A 19,281-nucleotide genomic window follows, 5' to 3' on the forward strand; every position below is an offset into this window, starting at 1 on the left:
CAGCACTGTGCTAATCCATTATCTGCAATATGATATGGCTTCCATCGTTTTCACCACATTGGGGATAAAAAAAATCCAAACTCCTATGCAACGAATAAAACAATAATTCTATTGGAAGAATAGTCTCCTTGCTTATCGCCACTCTAATTTCATGCTTCATAACAATGATTCTTGAAACATCACTTTTCCTTTACACAAACCTGCTCCCACTGAAATAAGTGGGTAAATTCTTTTTGGACCCATTTTCGCAACCGATACTTCCCAGCAAGTAGCACTTGCTCATGTGTATAGTCCCAGTTGAGCTACCCACGTGAGTAAGTGCTACTCAGCACAAGTAAGGATTTTGTAGAATCCTACATCTAAGCAACATTTGTGTCAGCATCTGAAAAACAATATTTAACAGATCAGAGGAAACAAAAATAGGGTATTACAAACAGGTTTCTTTTTGGCCTGGCAAAAATCAAGAAGTGCTGCTTTTCTAGGGGTGTTTTTTGTTTTGTTGTTTTAAGTGACATACTGTTAGGCTGGTTGTGTCACAGTTGCTGTACCAGGCTGAATGTATTGTTTATAACAAGACTTGATGAAAAGACAGAGGCAAGGAGGATCTGCTGGAAAACAATTCCACAGATGACACATTTGTCTGTGTGATATGTTTTCACTGAGTTTGCCTCTATATTCTTGATATTAGAATGGCTAATGGACAACTTGTTCAACTGGGTGACTGCTTAGAATATTTTACTTGGAAACTTGGGGACAACAAGCACATATTCCTGCCTAGAAATAGGACAGCTGAAAAAAATGAGAATATATATAGAGTTTATCACTATATAAGGCCAACAAAATAACTTGGGTGGCAGGAATTTTCCTTATCTCTCATTTTTCAGTCTGTGTGGGCATCTTAATGTTAGCAATGGGTTTGCCCCTTTGTCTGAACTTTCTTTTATCTGAACAAAAAGAAAAGGGGTGGAGGAATGACAGCTACTGTGCTCTGGTTAACAGTTAAGTATGGAGAGAATTCATTTTACATATGATGGATGCTTAACAATTACTAATCTTAGATTGCAGTGGCAGAGCTGGAGAGGGAAGTGGAAGCTGCTCAAGAAGATAAATGAATGACAATTAATTTATTAAAGATACATGGTTAGCGCTTGATGCAGCTCTACTCTTTTAAGGAACAAGTAGTGGTTGAGCGGAAGAAGACTGAATCACTGTAAGGAAAGACTGAAAAAGGGAGACAAGTAATTGGGGGTTGGAAGGGAGCTGTAATATACAGTGTCTATTTCCAGCTGAAATGCAATGTGGGTATGCTGTAGGGATAAGGATATTACAGTTTGAAGGTGAGAAAGAAAATAAAGGGGTTTTGTCCATTGTTTTGGAAAGAACAAGCAGAGAACTCAGCAAGTAGGTAAGAGGAAAAGTTAAAGATGTTAAAACGAAATAGATAGTGGACCAACTTGTGCTCATACTTGCATCCATGCAATTGCTATTGAGTCACTGACATCTAAATGTTCTGACCTTATGGGACAAGATCCTGAAGCATTGCGGATAACAGATGTTTTGCCAGTGATTTCAATGAGAGCAGGTTTAGGCCCAGGGTATGTAGTGAGACACCTATGATCTTAATTATCATTTTTTGTTTTTGACAGAGCAAAATCAAGCCCTTAGGGCTAGAGCCCCAAGAGATTTGGGCATTGCAATGCTAAGTATTGCAGCACCTAACACTTAGGTTACCCTGCTGCTTAGTAGAACTAGCAACACTGTGTTAGGTCCCTGGTTTCTTATGCAATGCCTGGGGTGAATCAGGTGCCTAAGAATGGGATTCACAGAAGCAGGCACATTGAGCAGGGAGCTGCCTAAACTAGCTAGTGGGAAATGCTGAGGAGGGGATGTGGCCTTAAACCCTGCCCCTCAGAGGGATTTAGGTGCCTAACCCTACTCAGGCTTCATAGCTGTGAATCCTCTGCTGGAGTTGTGTGCCTAAGGCAGGCTAGTCAGATTTTGTGCAAAACAAACAAACCCTGCAAAAACTGGGGAGGAAATGGTGCCCCCCCCATAACCTGTAGCCCAGTGGTTAGAGCACTTCAGCCAGGAAGTAGGCACTCTGGGTTCAAATCCCCACTCTACCTCACATGGAGCAGTGTTCTGAATCCCATTTCCCAGGTGAGTGCTGTATGGCTATGGAGTATTCTGAGGGCAGGACTCTCTCAATCTCATGTTGAACATGTGCCACTGTATGTAAATCATTAAATATTCATTGGGTAAGAGTGAGGTGACTGTATAGCAAAGTGGTTAGCGCAGTCCTGAGGCGGGGGGACCCAGGTTCCAGTCCCTGTACGTCAATGTATAATCATTTATATAACATGGAACAGCTTCAACGGGAGAGGTTGACAGACCCACCTGAAAACACACTATAGCCCAGTTGTTGTGGCACTCATGTGGGAGGTGGGATTCAAGTCCCTGCTCCATCTTAGGCAGGGTGTGAGGATTTAAACCTGCATCTCCCACATCCTGGGTGAGTTTTATAACCACTGCATTGTCAGGTAGGAAGAGTGTAAGAGGAGATGGCCCCTTGTGTGGATTTAGTTGTGCTCTGTGCTTCCTGGATCAAGCCCTGAAGGCAAGATAGATGGGGAAACACCTAGTTTGCGAATCCCACTGGGACTAAGACATTAATTAGAGACCAAGCTGCTGGATGTTGTCAGGAGTCAGGTGGCTGTGCACCTGCCCCGCTGCTGAAATTCAGGCACCTAGAGGACTATAATGGAGAACATATAGGCACCTACAGGGTTAGAATCATAGAATATCAGGGTTGGAAGGGACCTCAGGAGGTCATCTAGTCCAACCCCCTGCTCAAAGCAGGACCAATCCCCAACTAAATCATCCCAGCCAGGGCTTTGTCAAGCCTGACCTTAAAAATATCTAAGGAAGAAGATTCCACCACCTCCCTAGGTAACGCATTCCAGTGCTTTACCAACCTTCCAGTGAAAAATTTTTTCCTAATATCCAACCTAAATCTCCCCCACTGCAACTTGAGACCATTACTCCTTGTTCTGTCATCAGCTACCACTGAGAACAGTCTAGATCCATCCTCTTTGGAATCCCCTTTCAGGTAGTTGAAAGCAGCTATCAAATTCCCCCCCATTCTTCTCTTCTGCAGACTAAACAATCCCAGTTTCCTCAGCCTCTCCTCATAAGTCATGTGTTAGGTAGCAGCTGACTGATTCTGTGAATGCTAGTGGTACCAAAATGTTGGACTTTGCCTCCTAAAGTGGCAGTTATAAACCTAAGTCATTTTGTGGATCAAGCCTTTAGTAACTTACAATTTTGAGATGCAGCCTCAAGTATTAGTATCTGACAAAACACTTGGGAATAAAAGAAATGCTTTAGTAAAAATTTTCTTAGTGCTAGCTTACTTGTGCTACTTTTCTAGACCCTCTCATGGCTTCTCTCAGACAGACCTATTTGCTTATTTCAAAGAAACTTTCTAAGTACATGCATCTAATTAAACAAGTTGCCAGCTAGCCTTTCCCATGTCAAGAAATGAAGGCCAAACTCAGTAAAGATATGTCACACAGAAAGATGTCCTCTTAAAAACTCTTTCCTAGCACTCCTCCTTTCCCCTTACTCTTTTCATCAGACCTATAGTAGTTAGAGTAAATCAAGTTTGCTGTCTATAAGGATGGTGCTGATCTAGCAGAGGGCTTAGACTATGGACAGTAGCCTAGAGAAGTCTTAGAATGTTGCATGGCTCTTTTAACCCCTACTCTCCCAGAAGGAAGGGGCACACTTCTGGTCTCCCAGGTTTAAGAAAGATTAATTCAACTGGAACAGGTGCAGAGCAGGACTACTAGGGTGATCAGAGGAATGGAGAACCTGCCTTATAATAGGAGACTTAAGGAGGTTGGCTCCTTCAGCTTAATAAAATAAAGGATGAGGGGAGATATGATTGCTCTCTATAAATACATCAGAGGGATAAATACTAGGGAGGAAGAGGAATTATTTAAATTAAGGACCAATGCTGGCACAAGAACAAAGTGATATAAACTGTCCATCAATAAGTTTTTTGTCTGATTTCAAGCCTAAGGTTTCTAACCATCAGAGGAGTGAAGTTTTGGAAGAGCGTTCCAAGGGGAGCAGTGGGGGCAAAAAACCTAATTTGTTTTAAGACAGAGTTTGAGAAGTCATAGAGGGGATGGAATGTTGAGATTTCCTACAATGCCACATGGCCCATCTGCAACAGCTAGTAGCTAATATCTCCAACAGCCAGAGATGGGATACTAGATGGAGAGGGCTGTGAGTTATGTGGAATTCTTTCTCAGGTGTTTGGCTAGTCAGTCTCCTCCACATGCTCAGGGTCTAAATGATCACTATATTTGGGATCAGAAGGAATTTTCCCTGAGCTCAGATTGGCAGAGATCCGGGGGGGGGGGAGGGAGAGTTCACTTTCTTCTGTAACGTATGGCGTGGGTCACTTGCTGGTTTTGAATTAGAGTAAATGGTGAATTCTCTGTAACTTGAAGACTTTAAATCAAGATTTGAGGACTTCAGTAACGCAGCCAGAGGCTATGGGCCTACTACAGGAGAGGGTGGGTGAGGTTCTGTGGCCTGAAATGTGCAGGAGGTCAGACTTGGATGGTCCCTTCTGGCCTCAAGGTGTATGAGTCTGCAAGTAGTTAAAGGCATTGGCTGTACAGGGGTCATGGGCCATTGACTCACCTTGTTTCAGGTCAGCCTCCACCAGCAGGGCTCCTGGGGTACATCTCTCCTACCCTTTTGCTCATAGTGATAGGAAATTTTTACCTCCTCATACTAGCAAGGGTGAATCAAGCCAAACATATCCAGTCTCTCATAGCCTTCTTTCTGAAGAAAGAACCCCTGTTCTACAGTGTCTCAAACTGGGGGTCGGGATCCCTCAGGGGGTCACAAGGTTATTACGTGGGAGGTCGTGAGCTGTCAGCCTCCACCCCAAACCCCACTTCACCTCCAGCATTTATAATGTTAAATAGGGTTTTTAATTTATAAGGGGTGTCATAGTCAGAGGCTTGCTGTGTGAAAGGGGTCACCAGTACAAAAGTCTGAGAACCCTTGCTGTAGAAATAGCTAGAAAATGGAGCAAATGTGTTTATTGCCTGGCCAGAAAGGAAAACGGTTTGCATTAAACCTTTTCCATCTGACTTTTTTTAGTACTGTTTTTTCAGATGCTAACACAGTGCGGCAGTCTGTCAAAATTAGTATCTACTGCTGGCACGATATTTTCTTTGTTTGGAAAAACAAAGCTATAAAAATACACATTTCTGCACATTATCAGGTCAGCAAAACTTGTACTGACTGGTGGGGCTGGGGGCAGAGGAGGGATGCACACACATCTGGCTCTCTTGTTTCTCTATTTAAACTTTAGCAAATACAAGCATAACTATGGCCCTCTAGCTGCTCCTTTTTGACTTCCATGTGCCTCTCTTTGGCTGTTAAATTCTGAATGAGTTTTCTTATCACACCTAACACAGGCCAGCGTGGTAACTGAGAAGAGTTTACGCAATAAATAACCTTTGACTGGAACTAAAGGCTGAAAGCGGCTACTCAACATACCTATTTATTTGTTTAGAAATATATAGTGTCACCTGTCTCTAAAGCAACTAGGTGCTATACATCAGTAAAAACACTCAATAACCAATCAACAGGCTAACAGCACAGCTGCTTGTTTATAAACCACATTCCTTATTATAAAGTTCAATGAAAAGCCTGCCTAAACAAAGAGCTTGTGCTGTTTCTTGATGTTTGCTGAGCAGGTTCAGATGGACTGCTAGCCTGAGTAGGTCCCTCATAATGCTCTGACTGGAACTGGCTGTGGGAGTGATCTGGCAGATCCTTACTCCCAGAGCAGGATATAAGGGAAGAGATGGTTTCTCAGATAGCTGGGTCACAGACCACTTTGGTTTTAACTGACACGTCCACCTGCTACTGAATATCTAGCACAGATCATTGAGGGCTAGTGTTACGCCCTCAGATGTTTGCTACACTCCAGGGGAGTAGCTGTATGAGTTTGTCCTTTTCAAGGGTTGCTCTAAGCAGAGTGCATGGTAGTACTCTAGCCTTGAGGTTACAAAGGCACAGACCTCTGTGAGGAGGTCTGTGTTGAGGAGGAACAGCAGCACACCGGGATAACCATAGATGAAAATTGCACTTGTGTTGCTCAGCTGTCACCTGAGAATCCAAAAGCAGTGAAAGATCCAGAATGATTAAGAAGACTGCAAACCACATCGGCAAAGTCTAGACAAACACTCTGATGAGTAACCAGGATTGACAATATACCTTCACCCTTCTTTCAAGATAGAGTAGATATTGGGCAGCTATGAACATGGAAATAGCTATGGCCCTGCTTCCTCTGGTCTGCTAATGTCACTGTAAGCAGGGCAAAGTGGCCAGAGATAGCTAATGGAGATTTCTTTCTTCACAGAGGAACTCTGCACTGGTGGGAGGCTGGTGGATGTGGCTCCAGTATAAGGAGAGGGAAGCAGTATATTGGTGTGGGTAAGGGCCAGGATAGGAAGGAAGTCGGGGGTTTGGTAGAGTAGTTAACCTGCTGCTTTCTTACACCAGTGCTGGATGATGACTAAAGATCAAAGAGTTCCAACTGGTTCTCAGATACAATAGAAAATCAAGTATGTAGTGTCTCAGCAATTAGGTTTCTAGCATTTTGCAGTATGTGAAATGCATCACAGTTTATCACTGTCTTTTTGTCAGAGCCCTGCTGCTGTACTTAGTCTGTGGCATGACTCAGTGTGGGGGTTGGTTTGTTTTTTGTTTTTAAATCAGTAATTAACTTGCTTTTCACTTCACTGAGAGGCAGGTCACAGGCCATGAAGGTGCTGCAATCCCATCTCATTTCATATCTGTAATTTCCTTTCCCTTGGGTTCTCCCATGCATAATATTTTGAAGCAGCTGAAAAGAAGATTTTTAGATCAGTTGGTTGTAGTGAGTTGGACATGGAGTTCCTATTGCAGTAAGAATATTGGCCCAGATCTTCAGCTGGTGTAAACTGGCATGGCTCTATTGGCTTCCCTTGCCCCTGACTCTCCTTCCCAGCTCCTTTACACTGCTGCAGCATCACTGGCTACATGGGGATTCTCCTAGTATAAGGGGAGTAAGCAGGTGGCCATCCTATGGCCTGCTGCCAGATGGAGGAGATATGTCGGAGCATGTCTGAGAGAAAAGGGGCACGTCGAGAGCATCACTGTACTCCAGTGATCCCTGTGAGCCTGAAAGGTCTCTTGAGGTGGGAGAAATGTTGCAGACAGACACAATTTAGAGCAGCTCTGAGGTCTATTTGCTTGAGCTGAGAAGGGTGGCGGCTGAGGGTGCCAGCCAAAATGAGCCGATTGTTGAAGAGGGCTGTAGGCAAAAGTTGAGAGAGGCCTAATTTAACTTGCACATGTTGAGCATCACATAGTTTTAGGCTTCGAAGAGAAGGTTCAAACACTTTTACTAGGGATATTATTGGCTTCCAGAACACCGCAAATCTAGGTCATGAGGGTCTGAAAATCCATTTCCACAAACTTGTCTCTGCTCAGTAAGCCTATCAGGCTACATATTGCTTTCAGAACCTGAATTACTGTAATTGTTATGAATTGTTTTCTGGATCTTGAATCAGCAGTGCATGACTTCAAATACTAGCATCAAGAATTTCTGGATTACATTCCTTCTTCTTTAGGCAACAGACAGTAGTCATACTTCAATTCAGATCTGACACATTTTTCCTTTGATACATGTGGGAAAAGTCATGCTTTATTTATTGCCAGAAGCTGTCACATGTTTATATGTAGCTGTCTCCTCTAAGGATATTTTCACCATTGCTATGCGTTGGTTTCTAAGAATTTACCATCCTTCAAAAGGCCTAGCTTGTCAGGATTATTTGTGGCGGAAAGAACATTGTGGGTTTTTTTTTTTTTTTTTTTTTAATATCCTTTAGTCATCAGAGTATGACCTTTACTATGCTAGTCTGAAGTGAAGTTGTATAGATATTTAATTCCTTTGAGTTAGAAAGTGATGTTTCATACTGACCTTGGACATGCTTTCTATTTTAACGCTAAGTTGTTCTAAGTGAAAGTAACTTCTTAATTACATAATAGCAATTATATAATGCCTTCCCCCTTCAAGGGGTGAAAATATTAACTAACCTAACACACTATAGCAATTCAAAGATAAAATGAGAAATGGAGTATGGCACAGAAAAAATCTGTACAGCACAAACAAGTTGTCAAGGTTCCTCCCCCACTCTGAACTCTAGGGTACAGATGTGGGGGCCTGCATGAAAAACCTCCTAAGCTTATCTTTACCAGCTTAGGTCAAAACTTCCCCAAGGTACAAAATATTTCACCCGTGTCCTTGGATTGGCCGCTACCATCACCAAACTAATACTGGTTACTGGGGAAGAGCTGTTTGGACGCGTCTTTCCCCCCAAAATACTTCCCAAAACCTTGCACCCCACTTCCTGGGCAAGGTTTGGTAAAAAGCCTCACCAATTTGCCTAGGTGACTACAGACCCAGACCCTTGGATCTGAGAACAATGAAAAAGCATTCAGTTTTCTTACAAGAAGACTTTTAATAAAAATAGAAGTAAATAGAAATAAAGAAATTCCCCCTGTAAAATCAGGATGGTAGATATCTTACAGGGTATTTAGATTCAAAAACATAGAGAACCCCTCTAGGCAAAACCTTAAGTTACAAAAAAGATACACAGACAGAAATAGTTATTCTATTCAGCACAATTCTTTTCTCAGCCATTTAAAGAAATCATAATCTAACACATACCTAGCTAGATTACTTACTAAAAGTTCTAAGACTCCATTCCTGGTCTATCCCCGGCAGAAACCAGCATATAGACAGACACACAGACCCTTTGTTTCTCTCCCTCCTCCCAGCTTTTGAAAGTATCTTGTCTCCTCATTGGTCATTTTGGTCAGGTGCCAGCGAGGTTACCTTTAGCTTCTTAACCCTTTACAGGTGAGAGGAGCTTTCCCTGGCCAGGAGGGATTTCAAAGGGGTTTACCCTTCCCTTTATATTTATGACACGCCCCCCAAATCTCAGCTAGGGTGAAACACTGGCTGGGATTTCTTCCTGGAGCTCTAAGAAAAACAGAGTTAATAAGACACATGCATCTCTAAATATACTACCAAGTACATAAAGACTAACAATATTTTCTACATCTCAAGGACGATTTTAACCAGTTGATTCTGGGAAACTTTCACGGGAGAGTGCATCAGCCACTTTGTTAGAAGCTCCTGAGATGTGTTGGATGTCGAAATCAAAATCTTGGAGAGCTAAACTCCACCGAAGAAGTTTTTTGTTAGTTTCCTTGACGGTGTGAAGCCACTTCACTGCAGCATGGTCGGTTTGCAGGTGGAAACGCCGTCCCCAAACATATGGGTGTAGCTTTTCCAGAGCGTAGACAATGGCGAAACATTCTTTTTCAGTGACTGACCAGTTGCTTTCCCTCTCAGACAGTTTTTTGCTGAGTAACACTACAGGGTGGAATTCTTGATCAGGTCCTTTCTGCATTAAAACTGCTCCCACACCACGCTCAGACGCATCTGTGGTTACTAGGAACGGTTTGTCAAAGTCTGGGGCCCTTAGTACAGGGTCAGACATGAGTGTCGCTTTAAGCTTGTTAAAGGCTTTCTGACACTTTTCGGTCCACTGAACAGCATTTGGCTGTTTCTTTTTGGCTAGGTCTGTCAGTGGGGCGGCGATTTGGCTGTAGTGCGGTACAGATCGTCTGTAATAACCGGCCAAGCCTAAGAAGGATTGAACCTGTTTCTTTGACTTTGGGACAGGCCACTTTTGGATAGCATCCACTTTGGCCTGTAGGGGGCTGATAGTTCCTTGACCCACCTGGTGTCCAAGGTAAGTCACTCTGTTTAGGCCTATTTGACACTTCTTAGCCTTAACAGTTAGTCCTGCCTCCCTTATGCGCTCAAGAACTTTTTGTAGATGTTCCAGGTGGTCTGCCCAGGAATCCGAAAATATGGCCACGTCGTCAAGGTAGGCGACTGCATATTCTCCTAATCCCGCTAGGAGACCATCTACAAGTCTTTGGAAAGTGGCGGGTGCATTTCGCAGCCCGAAAGGGAGTACATTAAATTCATACAGCCCGAGATGTGTGGTGAAGGCTGACCTTTCCTTGGCAGATTCATCTAGCGGTACCTGCCAGTACCCCTTGGTTAAGTCCAAGGTAGAGATGAACTGGGCCCATCCCAGTTTCTCTAATAGTTCATCTGTGCGTGGCATTGGATAGTTGTCTGGGCGAGTTACAGCATTTAGCTTACGGTAGTCCACGCAAAAACGTATTTCCCCATCTGGTTTGGGAACTAGAACCACTGGAGATGCCCATGCACTTTCAGAGGGGTGGATTACACCCATCTGTAACATATCCTGGATCTCCCATTCTATAGCAGTTTTAGCTTGAGGAGACACCCGGTAAGGTTGGACCCTAATTGGGTGAGCATTACCTGTGTCAATGGAGTGGTATGCCCATTCAGTCAGTCCTGGGGTGGCTGAGAACGTTGGCGCATAGCTAGTGCACAGCTCCTGGATCTGCTGTCGCTGCATACGCCCAAGGGTCATGGAGAGGTTCACCTCTTCCACACCACCACCACATTTCCCTTCGTAGTAGACACCTTCAGGCCACTCAGCATCGTCTCCTCCCTGGGCTGTAAACTGACAAACCTTTAATTCTCTGGAATAAAAGGGCTTAAGAGAATTAATATGGTACACCTTAGGCTTTCGGTTGGAGGTGGGGAATGCTATGAGATAATTAACAGCTCCCAGGCGCTCCTGGACCGTGAATGGCCCTTCCCACGATGCTTCCATTTTATGGGCCTGGAGCGCCTTTAAGACCATGACCTGGTCTCCTACTTTGAAGGAACGCTCTCTGGCATGTTTATCATACCAGGCTTTTTGCTCTTTTTGAGCATCCTGTAAGTTTTCTCTAGCAAGGGCTAAAGAGGTTCGGAGGGTGTTTTGTAGGTTGGTTACGAAGTCCAGAATGTTAGTTCCTGGAGAAGGTGTAAATCCCTCCCATTGCTGCTTCACCAACTGCAATGGCCCCTTAACCTCACGGCCATATACAAGTTCAAACGGGGAAAACCCTAAACTGGGGTGTGGTACAGCTCTGTAGGCAAAAAGCAACTGCTGCAACACTAGGTCCCAATCATTGGAGTGCTCATTTACAAATTTACGTATCATGGCCCCCAAAGTTCCATTAAACTTCTCCACCATGCCATTTGTTTGATGGCGGTAAGGAGTGGCAACCAAGTGATTTACCCCATGAGCTTCCCAAAGGTTTTTCATAGTTCCTGCCAGGAAATTAGTCCCTGCATCTGTGAGGATGTCGGAGGGCCAACCTACCCTGGCAAAAATGTCTGCTAGTGCCTGACACACACTTTTAGCCCTGGTGTTGCTTAGAGCTACTGCTTCCGGCCATCGGGTGGCAAAATCCATGAAAGTCAGTATGTACTGCTTTCCTCTGGCTGTCTTTTTCGGAAAAGGACCCAGAATATCCACAGCTACTCGCTGAAATGGAACTTCAATGATGGGGAGTGGCTGGAGAGGGGCTTTGACCTGGTCTTGGGGTTTTCCCACTCTTTGGCACACCTCACAAGACTGGACATAGGTAGAAACATCCTTGCCCATTCCCTCCCAGTGGAATAACCCCCCCAAACGATCTTTGGTCCTGTTCACCCCAGCATGGCCACTAGGGTGATCGTGGGCTAAGCTCAAGAGCTTGGCCCGGTATTTAGTTGGAACTACCAACTGTCTCTGAGGATGCCAGTCTTCCTGGTGTCCACCAGAAAGAGTTTCCTTGTATAAAAGTCCTCTTTCTACAACAAACCTGGATCGATTAGAAGAGCTGAGAGGCGGTGGGTTGCTCCGTGCCGCCGTCCAAGCTCTCTGGAGGCTTTCATCTGCTTCCTGTTCGGTCTGGAACTGTTCCCTTGATGCTGAAGACATCAGTCCCTCATTGGATTGTGGATCTAGGCTTGGTCCCTCTGGAAGCGATATAGGGGATGGAGCTGTTTCTGTTCACTGTGAACCACTCTCCGCTGGTGCACTATGTTGGGATTCAGGCTCCGGCCGAGCCTCTTGTGTAGGGTTATCGGCTGCTGCCAGTTCAGGTTCGGTGGGGCCCTCTGGTGTTGAGGTTGCAAGTACTGGATTCAGTGCTGACACGGGGTCTGGTATTGGTTGTTCAGCTGGTTCTGGGACTGGTTCCGTCTGGGTCTCTGGGACTGGATCCACTACTGCTGTTGCAGACATTGGCCTGGGGTCCGGGTCCATCACCTCTGACCGGGTCCTGATAGAAGTTTCCGGAACAGAGCTAGGCCTCACGGCTTGTTTAGCCTGGCTGCGGGTGACCGTTCCCACCCTCTTGGCCTGCTTCACATGATTGGCCAAGTCTTCCCCCAACAGCATGGGGATGGGATAATCATCATAGACTGCAAAAGTCCACATCCCTGACCAGCCCTTGTACTGGACAAGCAACTTGGCTGTAGGCAAATCGAAAGAGTTGGACTTGAAGGGTTGAAACGTCACTTGGATCTCTGGGTTGATTAAAGTGGGGTCCACTAAGGAAGCATGGATAGCTGACACTTGTGCTCCAGTGTCCCTCCACGCGGTGACCTTCTTCCCGCCCACACTCACAGTTTCCCTCCGCTCCAAGGGTATCTGGGAGGTATCTGGGCCTGCAGACCTCTGGTGTGATTCCGGTGCAATGAACTGTAATCTGTTGGGGTTCTTGGGGCAGTTGGCCTTTACATGCCCCAGCTCGTTACATCTAAAACATCGTCCAGCTAACGGGTCACTGGGGCGAGGTGGGTTGCTGGAGAATGGGGTGGTGGGATGATAAGGGGTCTGGAGGGTTCTTTGGGAGGTAGGTGGGGCCTTGGGCGGCCCCTGGTAATAGGGTGTGGTCTGGGGTGGTCCCTTCTGGTCTCCGCTCCAACTGCGACCAGTTTTCTTCTTCTCTGCCACCTCCACCCATCTGGCTCCAATCTCTCCTGCCTCGATTACAGTTTTGGGTTTCCCATCTAGGATGTATCTTTCTATTTCCTCAGGAACATCCTCTAAGAATTGTTCCATTTGCATTAGGAAGGGCAAATTTACTGGAGATTCAAAACTTGTTCCTGATATCCAGGCATCCCAATGTTTCACAATGTGGTAGGCATGTCGGGTAAATGACATGTCTGGTTTCCACCTTAGGGCTCTGAACCTCCGACGAGACTGCTCGGGTGTTATCCCCATTCTGACTCTCGCCTTGGATTTAAACAGTTCATACTTGTTCATGTGTTCTTTAGGCATTTCAGCTGCCACCTCAGCTAAGGGTCCACTGAGCTGCGGCCTCAGCTCTACCATGTATTGGTCAGTAGAGATGTTGTACCCAAGGCAGGCCCTTTCGAAGTTTTCTAGGAAGGCCTCAGTATCATCGCCTGCCTTGTAGGTGGGGAACTTTCTGGGATGGGAAGTGGTACTTGGAGAAGGATTACTAGGGTTTGTTGGGATATTCTGCTGAGCCTTTATCTTCTCCATCTCCTCCACATACTTCCTCTCTTTTTCCTTCTCCTCCAGTTCTTTGTCCCTTGCTTCCATAGCTCTCCTGTGAGCAGCCGCCTGGTGGTGTTCTGCTTCTCTCGTTGCCTCCCTTTCTTGTTCCTTCTTCAGCCGCATGAGTTCTATCTGTCTTTCATGTTCCCTTTGTCTTTCCTCAGCCTGAAATTTGGCTAATTCCAGCTGTAGTCGAGCCGCGGATTTTGTCATTCTAACCTCTCTGTTTTTAACTAACTTTACACCCAAGGTTTAGAAATAAACAAACAAAACTTGGCTGTAAAATTTTGCTGTGCTGGAATAGAATACCTATTCTCTGATAGTGATTGTCAGCCTACAGAAAAAGACAATTCCCTTGTTTCTGCTCTGGGCCCAAATTAAAGCAAAAAACCTCCAACTACTTGGAAACCTGCCTACCCAGCCCAAAGAAAAAGCAAATGGGTAGAACACACACACCCTATTTACTTTTAGGAAGGAAAAAAAAAACTCTGGGTTGGAAGACTCTGAATTTCCCTGCTGGAGTTAAGTACCCTGCTTCCAGGCAAAGAAAACCTGCAATTCACAAAGATAATCCCCTTTTGTCTCTGCTTGGCCACAAAGCAGAGAAAAAACAAGCTGCTTTCAGTTTCAGCTGCTTTCTGGACTTCCTTTCCAAAGGAAAAAAAAATTTCCTTTTTAAAATCTGTATTTCTAGTTCACAAAAATCTCAACTGGATCTCAAAATGATTTCAGGTTAATCTCACCACTATGCCACCATGTCAAGGTTCCTCCCCCACTCTGAACTCTAGGGTACAGATGTGGGGGCCTGCATGAAAAACTTCCTAAGCTTATCTTTACCAGCTTAGGTCAAAACTTCCCCAAGGTACAAAATATTCCACCCGTTGTCCTTGGATTGGCCGCTACCACCACCAAACTAATACTGGTTACTGGGGAAGAGCTGTTTGGACGCGTCTTTCCCCCCAAAATACTTCCCAAAACCTTGCACCCCACTTCCTGGACAAGGTTTGGTAAAAAGCCTCACCAATTTGCCTAGGTGACTACAGACCCAGACCCTTGGATCTGAGAACAATGAAAAAGCATTCAGTTTTCTTACAAGAAGACTTTTAATAAAAATAGAAGTAAATAGAAATAAAGAAATTCCCCCTGTAAAATCAGGATGGTAGATATCTTACAGGGTATTTAGATTCAAAAACATAGAGAACCCCTCTAGGCAAAACCTTAAGTTACAAAAAAGATACACAGACAGAAATAGTTATTCTATTCAGCACAATTCTTTTCTCAGCCATTTAAAGAAATCATAATCTAACACATACCTAGCTAGATTACTTACTAAAAGTTCTAAGACTCCATTCCTGGTCTATCCCCGGCAGAAACCAGCATATAGACAGACACACAGACCCTTTGTTTCTCTCCCTCCTCCCAGCTTTTGAAAGTATCTTGTCTCCTCATTGGTCATTTTGGTCAGGTGCCAGCGAGGTTACCTTTAGCTTCTTAACCCTTTACAGGTGAGAGGAGCTTTCCCCTGGCCAGGAGGGATTTCAAAGGGGTTTACCCTTCCGTTTATATTTATGACACAAGTAAAGAAAATTATGATATATACACTGATCATATTGCACAGTCCTTTCACATCCAGTACCATATATACAACTGAGACATTTGATAATTTTTTTAACTCTTTTTGTACCAGGATTAGTAGTAAAATATTGGTATTTTGCCCATGCACTTCATCTTTTAAATTTGTGGCTTGACATTTCATTTCCTCCTGGAATAAAATATATGTTTACTAATATAAGTGAGATCCTTGGTGTTACTTTCATATGTGGCAGGATGACAGGACTGGACCAAAAAGAGTTCATTTAAATCAGTGTACAGTCCTGAGTGATCTTGTTTTATTTTGATTATTGGATACCTTCCTGAAAACTGGGTTGCTATATCACCTGATTCAAAAGGAACTTTGTCCTTCAAAAAGTAATAGCAAAAAAAAAAAATTAAGTACATCAGAAGCCGGAAGCCTGCTAAACAACCAGTGGGGCCACTGGAGGATCAAGATGCTAAAGGAGAACTCAGTGGAGGAACTAAATGAATTCTTTGCATCAGTCTTCACAGACGAGGATGTGAGGGTGGCTCAGGTTTGGGAATCTTTCTTTTTAGGTGACAACTCTGAGGAACTGTCCCAGATTGAGGTGTCAGAGGAGGTTTTGGAACAAATTGATAAACTAAACAGTAATAAGTCACCAGGATGAAATGGTATTCACCCAAGAGTTCTGAAGGAACTCGAATGTGAAATGGCAGAACTACTAACTGTAGTCTGTAACGTATCATTTAAATCAGCTTCTGTACCAAATGACTGGAGGATAGCTAATGTGATGCCAATTCTTAAAAAGGGCTCCAGAGGTGATCCCAGCAATTACAGGCTGGCAAGCCTGACTTCAGTACCAGGAAAACTGGTTGAAACTATAGTAAAGAACAGAACTGTCAGACACATAGATGAACATAATTTGTTGGGGAAGAGTCAACATGTTTTTTGTAAAGGAAAATCATGCCTCACAATCTACTAGAATTATTTGAGGGGCTCAACAAATGTGGACAAGGGGGATCCAGTGGATATAGTGTACTTAGATTTTCAGAAAGCCTTTGACAAGGTCCCTCACCAAAAGCTCTTAAGCAAAGTAAGCTGTCATGGGATAAGAGGGAAGATGCTCTCATGGATTGGTAACTGGTTAAAATATAGGAAACAAAGGGTAGGAATAAATAGTTTTCAGAATGAAGAGAGATAAATAATGGTGTCCCCAGGGGTCTGTACTGGGACCAGTCCTATTCAACATATTCATAAATAATCTGGAAAAAGGGTTAAACAGTGAGGTGGCAACATCTACAGATAAAAAAAAAATTACTCAAGATAGTTAAGTCCCAGGCAGACTGTGAAGAGCTACGAAAGGATCTCTGGGCAACAAAATGGCAGATGAAATCCTATGTTGATAAATGCAAAGTAATGCTTATGGTAAAATGTAATCCCAACTATATAATATATAAATAAATAAAATGATGGGGTCTAAATTAGCTATTACCACTCAAGAAAGAGATCTTTGAGTCATTGGGGATAGTTGTCTGAAAACATCCATTCAGTTTGCAGCAGCAGTCAAAAAAGCGAACAATGTTGGGAATCATTAAGAAAGAGATAGATAATAAGACAGAAAATATCCTATTGCTTCTATATAAATCCATGGTACACCCACATCTTCCAGATGTGGTTGCCCCATATCAAAAAAGATATATGGAAATTGGAAAAGGTACAGAAAAGGGCAACAAAAATGATTAGGGGTATGGAATGGCTTCCGTATGAGGAGAGGTTAATAAGACTGGGACTTTTCAATCTGGAAAAGACATGAATAAGGGGGGAATACGATTGAAGTCTATAAAATCATGACTGATGTGGAGAAAGTAAATAAGGAAGTGTTATTTACCCCTTCTCATAATACAAGAACTAGGGGTCACCAAATGAAATTACTAGGCAGCAGGTTTAAAACAAACAAATGGAACTATTTCTGGACACAACACAGTCAACCTATGGAACTCCTTACCAGAGGATGTTATGAAGGCCAAGACTATAACAGGGTTCAAAAAAGAAATAGATACGTTCATAGAGGATAGGTCCATCAGTGGCTATTAGCCAGGATGAGCAGGGATGGTGTCCTTACCCATTTTGGCAAACAGAGGCTAACAGGGGATGGATCACTTGATTACCTGTCCTGTTCATTCCCTCTGGGGCACCTGGTATTGGCCACTGTGGGAAGACAGGATACTTGGCTAGATGGACCTTTGGTCTGACGCAGTATGGCCATTCTCATGTTCTTAAAATAAATTCAGAAAGTCTTTAATTATATGACTTTGGTGTGCAAAATTTTTCCTTTTTAAAAAGACCTTATTCTTAAACTTGATAATCCACCAGGCTGAGATGACATACAACCAAGTGACTGCAATGCAAAGCACACAAGTCTTTCAGCATAAAAATTAGACATGGTCCAGACTAATTTTACTCCAAATATACTTTGCTGAACCTTTTCAGATGCTGAATTCAGGGGACTAGGGAGTGTTGTAAAAATATAAATGTCATTAACTTGGGATCTATATATCCCTTATAAACAGAAGAATAAATGGAGTATGTGAAGGGGCAGGGACAGAGGTTTATATGTAGGAAACAAATACCTTAGAGAAGGAAGTGCAATTCTTTTCTCCACCTCACACTGCTCTGAGTGCTGATGTTGCATAGGAGATAGCTTCTGCTTAGGTTTGCTTGGCAGAGGGATGTTGGGACCAATGGGTGGTAAGAAGACCTGGGAGAGTACACTGGCAACTCTCCAGCCCACATACTGGCAGGAGATTAAGGTCCTGGGAGATGATGGAGCATTTGCACTTGAACTAATAAAAGGATTTGCTGGACCATTTGCCTCAGCCTGTTGAATGAAAAGAAAAACAAAATTAAACCTACCACAATAAACTGCTAGAAATAAGGTAATGGCAAAAATGATCTGGGATATAATCCATCTGCAGAGAGAATTATAAATAAGGCATGTAGTGTTTTTCTGTTTTCCATGGCTCACTTTGATTCAGTGCTTCTCCTTTGAGTCAGTATATGGGGTGAGGTAAGGGACATAAAAGGTACACTATAGATCATTTGCTTACATTTATAGAATAAAATGATGAAAATAAGAACTTCTGCATTTTTTCCCTCTTTGGAAACATTAATAGGCACTTCTCAGTTTTAATAAGCTGATACTTTTTATACCAGTTTAAATCTCATCTTTCTATACATATTTTTTTTTGTCATTAGAAACCTTTTTACAGAGCCTCAATAACTCTCCAATCGTACAAATAGGCAGTCTGTAAACTTTCAGGGACATGGTTTGAAATATGGCCTCAAACTGCATGTGCAGTTTTGCATGCCCACCCAAAAGCATGAAAACAAGCAGTTTTGTGCACACACAGTAGAACAGAATTTGAGTATATGACATACACATGTAAAATGTTCAATTCCAATTATTACTAATTTAGTTTTATATGTGCAAATAGAGGCACATGAAAAATGTATGCTCAGTTTCAGAAACTTTGAACTTTGTCCCTCCCATTTAAATGGGACATTGTATGTGTCAATATACAGCTGTGCTGATATATATAACTGTTTTGATTGAATGTCTGAAACTATCCCTCAATCTAGAAGGATATTAGCTATACAAGAGATAAATTACAAACTCTGAACAGAGACAGGGTGTGTGAAGTAATATCTTTTATTGGCCCAGCTTGTTTCTCTTGCCAACAGAAGTTAGTCCAATAAAAAATATTACCTCACTTACCTTGTTTCTCTAATATCCTGGGACTGACATAGCTACAAAAACACTGCATACAAATTCAAAACATTTTTTGGGAGGGGAATAACAATTTTTTGTTTCTTCTTAGTTTTTTATATTTTAATAGTAAAATCCAAACCCCCCTAGTATCATGTTTCTATTCCTGTTACCTTGTTTTGGTGATGTCCTTGACTGTTTTTAATTACTTTTTTTCTCTGAGGATGTTTTAACTTAGAGATGCCCATAAGGCATATTTTTCTTTGTCAGAATCTGGTTATAACCATTGAAGCTCTTAGCTTCAAAATGGCACACAATGTTATAATTAGTCACTTTTTTAT

At 43.1% G+C, this 19,281-nt stretch overlaps 1 protein-coding gene across 3 annotated transcripts in view; it reads right to left on the bottom strand.

Annotated features, from left to right (window-relative positions):
* TMEM232 (transmembrane protein 232) overlaps nucleotides 1–19,281 on the bottom strand; it is a 138,466-nt gene that overhangs the window by 25,958 nt on the left and 93,227 nt on the right. For all 3 annotated transcript variants that reach the window (XM_073344672.2, XM_073344673.2, XM_073344674.2), the window contains exon 12: nucleotides 17,805–18,052. In XM_073344672.2, the coding sequence (XP_073200773.1) occupies nucleotides 17,805–18,052 (248 nt within the window). The remainder of the gene's footprint in view (nucleotides 1–17,804; nucleotides 18,053–19,281) is intronic.

The sequence above is a fragment of the Lepidochelys kempii genome, chromosome 5 (genome assembly GCF_965140285.1).
Source record: "Lepidochelys kempii isolate rLepKem1 chromosome 5, rLepKem1.hap1, whole genome shotgun sequence".
NCBI lineage: Eukaryota > Metazoa > Chordata > Testudines > Cheloniidae > Lepidochelys > Lepidochelys kempii.